The following is an 8,752-nucleotide window of genomic DNA, read 5'->3' as shown; positions in this document are numbered from 1 at the left end:
TGGTTTCGTCTGCATATCTCGGCTTGATGAAGTTGACGTTCTTGAGCTGCTTGCGTAGGTCGGCGTGCTCCTCAGCCGAGAACGGCTTCGGCTGGTTCGCGATCCGACGTTGTGTTTCTTGGTCGGTGAACCGCTTCAAAAAGTCAACGGTTGCTTTTGTTTGTTGAGGTCGACAATCAGCGAGCATCGGCTGGGACATGGCTGCGAGATGGTCGCTCGTCGCAGCGGCAGAAGAGGGGTCGTGAGCGTGTACTGTACTGAGTCGAGAGAAGACGACAAAAGACGGCAGGCACGACGCCGCTCTTTATGGTGGGCGGCGCCATTGCGTCAAGCAGAACCTGAACAGCCTGAGCAGCCAAAAATTGCTTCAACGGAAGCCAGAAAGCGAGGGAGTTGGGAGGAACAAGCAAGTGGTGGCATGACCGACGGGCAGGGTAGAAGGAAAGGAGATGGAAGGCGCTTGGACAAAAAGCAGGGGCGCACTGCCATGACCAGGTTGCGGGCGTTGGAGGGAGCGGGACGAAGTATTTAATACCTGGCAGTGTCCGCCCCTCGCCCCGCTCCTTCTCACTGCTGGTGCCGCCTAGAACAGCGGCACTTCCCACCGGATTCGGCGGCCCTAGCAGCGACTTCTCGCTTTTAGAAGTAATACGTATACTAAATACTAAATCTAATATATATTAAGATAATATTAAATTATTTAAAACTTAAAAACATAACTAAAGTAATAATTATATTATATTATATTATTATTTAATTATCTTTATTAAGTATATTAATAAAAAGTATTATAAGCGAAATGTTTAATATATAATTATAAAATATATTATATTATTAAATAACTATAACTTTATTAAATATATATAATATATATAATATATATATATTATATTTAAACTTTAGTTTTTAGTTTTTATATTATATTATTATTAAGAATTATTATAAAATAAGGAGGAATAGGGTCTAAAGTAATTCGGAATCGATTTTAAACTATTTTTAAAGTCTTTATTATAGTTTTTATAACCGTAATCTCTTTTCCTTAAGCTCTAATCGGCTTATTTCTAAACGTAGCTCCCTTTTTTAAATATTTAATAAAGTATAACGCTTAGTAATATCCTTATTTTAATTTTAAATAACCTCGCTTTATAAATTTATTATAAATATACGACGTAAATCTTAACGAATAATATTAAAAAAAGTTATTTAAAAAAGACCTCGTAATCTATTTAAAAGGAGTTCTAAAGGGCTTAGGGATAAATTTTATACTTTTTATTATAATTATAACTAATTCTAAAACTTTAACTAGCTATATAAACTTATATTAAAAAGTACTAAGCTTAAAAAATTACGAGGTAATAATTTAATAAATTACTAATAAGCCCCTATATCTTATTTATATAGAACTAGTTCTTATTATTCTAAACGACGTTAACGTTTTGCTCCTAAACTAGTTTAAAATTAGTTTTAAATTTAGTTATAAATAGTTCTAAGGGGTTTATACTTAAATAACTAACTAAAGTACGATATTTTTTAATAATAAATATATCTTACTAAGTAAAGTAAATACCTAATTCTAAAAAAAGGGTATTTTATTTAAAAAGGTATCTATTATATTCCTTAGATCTAAATATAATAATTAATTCTAAATTAGTTTTAAAAAGATTCCGACCTATTTCTAAATATAAACTAATAATAGGACGAAATAATTACTCTATATATATAAAGCTTAATAAAGGGCTTTTATAATATTAATATAAATATAAAACTTATCCTAATTTTTAAAAAGTATTTATAAATAGGTCTAGTTAAGTCTAGTTATAATATTCCTCCGGGATTTATATTAAGCCTAAGGTAAGATCGATAGATTACTTAGTATTAATTCCGAATTAGTTATAAACCTCTTTTAAATAAGTTCTAAATTACTTTACCTCGTAATTAATTATATAATAAAAAATAGTCCTCTTTTAATTAATAAAATAAAATACTCCTTATTTAATTCTATTTTAAGTCTAGGGAGCGATCTTTTAAAACGTGTTTCTTAATACTATAATAAAAATAGACTAAGTAAAATCGAATATATTTTTTAACTTACTATTCTTAAGGGTAATATTATAAATCGTAATTAAGTAATAAATATTAACTAAACCCTTTCTAAATTAGTTCTAAACCGATTCTAAACTTTATATAAAAGGATTTTATAAACTTATTTATTAAGTTTTTATAATCTTAGTTAATAGTAATACTTAATAACCCCTAGTTATATTTAAAAAGATATTTTTACTAAATAATATACCTAAAACGCTCTTTAAGAATTTAAAAAATAAGTTAATATATCTTTTAGTATATTTTAGTACTCTCTATATTTATAAAAACTTAGAGGAGTAAAATAACTATTTAAAAAGTTAGTAAATAGTTTAGAAATATTTTAGAATAGATTTAGAATCGCTTTAGAACCTTTTTAGGAAACTTTATTATACTAGCCCCAAATAACCTTAACTTTATTATAGCCCTTAATATGCTTATAATTCGTATCTAATTAAAAAGTCAAAAAGGCATTCTTTTTTTAAAATTTAACTTACTCTAAATAAAAAGTAATATAAATATAATTATGCTTATTATTATTAAAATATTAAATATATTAAAAAGAAGTTAGAATAAGTTCGGAGTCGATTCGGAAATAGTTCTTAACGCTTTATAAAATACTTACGTTAATATAATAACGGGCTTATATATATTAATACTCGTTCTATATAGCTAAGTAAAATAACCTAGTTAGAAAATAAAGAGCTTTTTATATTCGTATAATATCTATAAGCTAATCGGTATTACTAAGGGCACCGTAAATCTCTATAATAATCTAATTATAGAATTTATTATAGAGCTTAGTAAGCTCCTTTAATTATAAGAATATATCTAAAAGTAGTTAGGAACTAATTCTAAATATATTCGGAACGTTTTCTTTACTTAATCCGCTTCTTAGTTAACTAATCTTTTTTATAATATTCCGAAGTTCTAAATAAATACTCTTAAGTATTTAAGTAGGCGGTAGAGGGGGGTATTTATAAGTACTATAAAAAATTAAAATAATTATTAATCTTATAATAATATTAACTAGTACCTAATAGTTCTATTTTACTAAATATAATATTTAGAGAATTTTTTCTAGGATAATATAATTTATATCTAAATTATATTAGAATTACTTCGGAATATATTTAGAATAAATTTAGAACTAGCTTATTATAATATCGTAATTTCCGCCTATTACTTATAAAAAAGTAATACTTATCTCCTCTTATTATATTAACCTCTTCTCTTTATAATATAGAGCGTATTAAAAATAAATAGGCTTAGTATTTAATTAGAGGAAATCTAATATAATAGTTTTCGCTATTACTATATAGATTCTTATAAATATATTATATAATAAGTAATTAAATACTAAGAATATACTAAAGAGATTCGGAATTAGTTCTAAATAGGTTACGAATCGGTTTAAGATAATATATATACTATATTAGTTATTAATAACCTTTATATTATAATCTTTATAAAATAGGGGATAAGAAGTACTTATTTTAAATTATTTAAGCTATACTTTTACCTATTTATAAAAATAATTAATAAGGACCGCTTTTAAACTAGTTCGGAATCGATTTAAAAAACTTATATAATTACTCTTTTTTTTAGTAATATCCTATAGATACGTTTATGTATAGAGGTAATATCCTTAGTTATATCTTTTATAACTCGAGTATAGTTCTAATAAAGTAAAGTTTAGTTAAAATATAAATACGCTTTATTACTAATATAATAATACGTAAAGCGTTTATAAACTTAATTTTATAAAAAGGCGGATATAGTAGTCTTTAGAAGTACTAAACGAGCATTATTATATTAAAGCTATTAAGTTCGGAATTAGTTTAGAAATAGTTTAGAATAATTTTAAAAAGTATTATATACCGTTCCTTATAACGCTTTAATATCCTTTAAATATAAACTACGTATATCGATATAGTATATAATACCTTTTTTATTTATCTCTAAATACTATATTAATTAATTATAGTATATAATCTTTTATATTATAGTTCGGCGATTATTTTGTTAGTTTTAGTACCCGCTTATAATAGCTTTAGTAAAAATTAAAATAAGTAATATTTTAAAAGTTTTATTAAAAGGGTTCTAAACCTATTTAAAATAGGTTTAAAAATAGTTTAAAAAAAGTCTTACCTCTTCTTATTTAAATAGATTACTACTTTTATAAAATTCTTAGAATATATTAAGATTATTTTATACTTATTAATTAAAATAATAAAAATTAAAAAGTAGTATTAGTAATTTAAGTTCGGGGAAAATACCCGCATTATTTAGCGAATTTATTAAAGCTATTTTAAATAGGTTCTAAATCGGTCCTAAACCGATTTAGAATTATTTTAGTATAACTATAATTTCTATCCGAGGTATATAAAAGGAGAAGTTAAAAAAATTCTATTTTAGTATATAGCCCGTAACCTAACCTATAGTATATAGATAAAAAGTTAAAAATATGTGGGGTAGTTAGCTAACCCCCCCCCCCCCCATAGGTCAGTTTACCTGTGTTCACCTCCTGGCTCTTGCTGCTACTGCTGTGAGCATTATAGACATTGGCCAGGTCAATGCGCTTCTTTTCTCTTCCAGCTCGCCGAAGGCGGCACTCGGAAGACGTAATCATCCACCCCAACACTACGAGCTCACTCTCACTACTCTTGAGGTACCAGAAGCAGCCGTGTTTCACTCTCACAGTGATTGATTCCATCCTTGGGTCTAAATTCTATCACATGAATTCGCGGCCACGTTGTGTCTCGTCTGCCTGCGTCCAGCAAACCATCAATTCAGGGCCTGGACACATCCATTCCTGAGCCCTATCCAAACGGCAATTTCCGTGGGACAAGACTTCCAGCATGCGCGTCAAGATCTTGCTGCCGCTCCCTCAGCCTTCAGGGTCTACGTAGTAGGAGCTGAGCAGCCACAATGTGTCCGGTCGATTATCGTCCCTTGTTGATCAAGTCACGACAAATGCCGAATGCTCCAGATTTTAAGCATTTGATGGCCACTATGCCCCTGCATGACAATTTCGTCTCTGCCCACGCTCAAGGTTGAGGCTGTTCATGCGAGGAACATCCCAACTCACGTTGTCTTCAAAGCCGGACAGCCTATTACCGACCATACTTACTTCATATCTATGGACGGCCATTCGCCATGGGAGACTCAGAAAAAGGCAACGTCTCTACTGGTACCAAAGAGGAGATGAGACCATCCCCTCTCGGCCTCTTCATATTTCAGAGCTAAAATACACGACGATATCGGTCCATTCCCTCAGAAATCGTTGGAAGGCACCCTTGCACCTATCCGCACAAGACCCCCCAAGACCCCAAGACCCGATGGCACGGCGCCACGCCGGCAGTACCTTCCTAGCTCGCCGCCTCCGTATCGAACCGATGCCCGGCCTCAATTCGGCCCTGCCGATCAAGAATTTCCCAGACCGCTGTTCATCCTCTCTTGCCTTCCGTATGGCTCGTTATTCCTACCGAGCAGTGACCAGCCGGTTTGAATCCCAGGAACGAAAGCCCTCAAAAATACTCAAATCGTACGACCGCCCCCTTTTCTCATCACTCCAGTACCGACTCGTTGGCGTGACCCGCAGGGGAGAACCACAGCAAAGGTTGGCTGACTCATCTGCTGCAGACTCTAAATTTAATGTAGGGCCATCCCCGTAGGTTGCCAAAGTACAGTGACGTCGATCATCTGAGCGCCAGGAACCTCGAGCAAGGAATCGCGTCCAAAGGTTGCACCAAAGAAACAATCAGTCGCTTCTCACAACTCATCAATCTCATCAAGAGAACCTCAAAACATTCACTTTACTCATGTCGAATTCATCATAATGGCTGCCGCTGACGAACCTACAAGTTAGTCCGATCTTTTTACTCTCATACTCAGTCTCGCGTACTCACATGATATCGCAGATGTCGTCTCCAAGGCCTCGACCCGAACCAGGGACGAGGGCCAAATCTCAGACGAGCCGCCTCAGAATGCTCTCATGGCCACCCTCTCCCGCACAAAGAGCAGAACCAACACCCTTCTGGAAAAGGTCTCTCTGCGCGAACGCATACATCATTTCACTTTTGCATGGTACACCCTAACGTATGTCTCATGCCGCGTCCCGAGCCGACGGCTTCCCATGCAGGCTTACCGGCCTAGCCCCCTCACCCCCTGTATCTCACTGACACCTCCCACACAGCATGTCAACAGGCGGCATCGCCCTGCTCATCGCCGAGACTCCCCATCGATTCCGCGGGCTAGACACGATAGGTCTCATCGTCTTCCTTCTCGACATTGTTCTCATCTTCCTCATTACGTTGGCCCTTTGCCTCCGCTTCTCCTTCTTCCGAAAGACGCCAGCAAAAGCCATCACGCACCCTTCAGAATCCCTCTTTATCCCGACCTTCTTCCTCTCTATCGCTGCCGCCCTTTCCAACATTCAACACTACGCTGTTCCGAAATGTGGTCCATGGCTCATCGTCACCTTGAGAGTGTGTTTCTGGATCTACCTCGTGGTCACCTTCTTTGCCTCCGTCGGCATGTACCACCTCCTCTTCACCGGCCGCAGAAGACTGTCACTAGATAGCATGACTCCGGCCTGGATTCTGCCCATCTTTCCCGTCATGCTATCAGGTACGCTAGCTGGCTTCATGGCCTCCTCGCAGCCGCCAAATCAAGCCGCTGCTATGCTAGGCGCAGGTCTCGCGGCTCAGGGGCTGGGTTTCCTCGTCTCAGCTTTCATGTACGCGACGTATCTGTCCAGACTCATGACCATTGGCCTCCCCGTCCAACGCCCCGGAATGTTCATCGCAGTCGGACCGCCGAGTTTCACCGCCGCAGCCTTGGTAGCCATGGGTGCCAACGTGCCCCGGCTCATCGCTTCCGAGGGATCCATCATCTCCGATTCCCTCCGCGATGCGGCTTATCTGTACGGCATGGAAAATCCAGGCACCGTCGCTTTCGCCGTAAGGGCCGTCGCTCTCTTCACCGCCGTCTTTCTGTGGGGCCTGTCGTTCTGGTTCTTCTCATCCGCCTGTCTCTCTACGATGTTTGGGATGCCTGATCACTCCTTTCACCTCAGCTGGTGGAGTTTCGTATTCCCCAACGTCGGCTTCACCATTGCCACTATCCGCATAGGCGAGGCTTTCGGCAATGAGGGCTTGCTGTGGTTAGCCACGGTGTTCACCATTGCACTGGTCGCCGTTTGGCTGTTTGTTGGCTTTTGCTGTGCCCGTGCCGTCATCAGGAGAAAACTCGTATGGCCTGGCCGGGACGAGGACAGCGACTAAGCGACGGGCTTCACAAAGTGTCCCTTATCCGTGGACTCTACTTTCAGGTTCACATTTAATCCTAATGAAGACGGTGTGGCAACTTTAGAGCCTACTCGTCCTGCTAATGACCTACTCTTACCTTCTTTAGACTCCATACCCCTAGCCAGGCCTTCCTGTACCCTTAGATATTGGCTTGAGACCATTGGTTAAAATACATGTTTATCCAGCTGTTTGCTGCTGGTGTTTCATAAGTATGCTCATGGCCTTTCAAGCCAGACGATGAAACTTGTGTGGACGCAGGTCAAAGAAACCGGTAGCCCAGCTTGAAGACAATGCTACTCACACATCGCGCACGTATACGTAGGTGAATAGACACACCGATGAGATGATGTGGTGAGGCATATTAATCCCTAATGAATACACACGCCGCTTTGAAACACCTTTTCACAAATACTCACGCCTTCTAAAATTTCTGAAATTGGGGAACGCTCCTTCCATCGCCAACCCAAGACAACATTCATACTTTCTCATCATTCAACACGGCATCATCGCACAGAGGAACAATGGCCACCCCAGGCTCTCTCTACCCTCCCCCAACCACACCCACCTCCGACTTTGCATACGTGATTACCAACTGCGCCAAAGCCAAGGTCAAGTGGGAAGTTGAGAAGTGCTTCATCTGGCACGGGGACTGGGCGCCCTGCGTCCCGGACGAGATAAGCAATCAATTGGCTTGTAATAAGAAACACACAGACGGACTAATCAGTAGATAGGAAGATGAGGAAATCATCGGCGACCTGCAGTCTGAGGATGGCCATGGCCACCTGCCTTTGAAATTCCCAGGCCCTCTCCCTGATCACTTCGGCGCCTCCGTCGTGTGCTACTCTCGTCAGAATCCCGACGGCTCCAAGTAAGAGGTCATTAACTCCGCAGTCAACGATCCCAAGCAGAGTATTGCCTTCGCTATCCGCCTGGTCGTCGGGAATCATCCGCAGGCTCTTCCCATGACCGGTAACGAGCTTTGCATCTTCCTTTAGATGACAGGCTTCTTCAATCCTAGTTATCGATACAAGGCCGTGGACAACTATCTGGCCCGTAACGAAGGTTACGTTGCTGACCGCTCCAAGCATATCTTCTGCAACAATGCAGCGGTCAGTGAGGATGACGAGGAGATCAGAATCGTCAAGTTCGTCGTCGGCCAGGCTGATCCCCTCATTGATTCCATGTCCTTTTTCCTGCCCCTTTGGCTGGAAGCCCACCAGTTCGACAACGTCCTCCGCCGAGATCGTGACATCGAGCGCAAGAAAGCTCGCTACAGAAAAGAATTCACTTTCGAGACGGAAAGGGTTGCTCGCACCTCGGCGTACCTCATGCAGCTCAAGAAAAAGGCTCTTCAGTAA

General features: G+C 38.6%; 4 protein-coding genes across 4 annotated transcripts; 3 read left to right on the top strand and 1 right to left on the bottom strand.

Annotated features, from left to right (window-relative positions):
• Nucleotides 1-176: 176 nt before the first annotated feature.
• CABS01_16247 (uncharacterized protein) lies at nt 177-489 on the bottom strand (the record flags this gene model as incomplete). Its single annotated transcript, XM_060549578.1, has 2 exons — nt 177-302; nt 373-489. The coding sequence occupies 2 exons, from the start codon at nt 487-489 to the stop codon at nt 177-179; spliced, it is 243 nt and encodes an 80-aa protein (XP_060390061.1).
• A 4,169-nt stretch (nt 490-4,658) lies between these two features.
• On the top strand, nt 4,659-4,901 carry CABS01_16246 (uncharacterized protein; the record flags this gene model as incomplete). Its single annotated transcript, XM_060549577.1, has 1 exon — nt 4,659-4,901. The coding sequence occupies one exon, from the start codon at nt 4,659-4,661 to the stop codon at nt 4,899-4,901; it is 243 nt and encodes an 80-aa protein (XP_060390060.1).
• Nucleotides 4,902-5,923: 1,022 nt separating this feature from the next.
• Nucleotides 5,924-7,370, top strand: CABS01_16245 (C4-dicarboxylate transporter/malic acid transporter; the record flags this gene model as incomplete). The annotated part of the gene is made up of 3 exons (XM_060549576.1): nt 5,924-5,948; nt 6,006-6,183; nt 6,281-7,370. 3 exons carry the CDS (start codon nt 5,924-5,926, stop codon nt 7,368-7,370), a joined length of 1,293 nt encoding a protein of 430 aa, XP_060390059.1.
• Nucleotides 7,371-7,915: 545 nt separating this feature from the next.
• Nucleotides 7,916-8,752, top strand: CABS01_16244 (uncharacterized protein; the record flags this gene model as incomplete). The annotated part of the gene is made up of 3 exons (XM_060549575.1): nt 7,916-8,056; nt 8,126-8,262; nt 8,413-8,752. 3 exons carry the CDS (start codon nt 7,916-7,918, stop codon nt 8,750-8,752), a joined length of 618 nt encoding a protein of 205 aa, XP_060390058.1.

This window comes from Colletotrichum abscissum (assembly GCF_030869225.1).
Source record: "Colletotrichum abscissum strain IMI 504890 chromosome Unknown Scaffold_87.1, whole genome shotgun sequence".
NCBI classification, from domain to species: Eukaryota; Fungi; Ascomycota; class Sordariomycetes; order Glomerellales; family Glomerellaceae; genus Colletotrichum; species Colletotrichum abscissum.
This window is presented reverse-complemented; position numbering and strand designations above follow the sequence as displayed.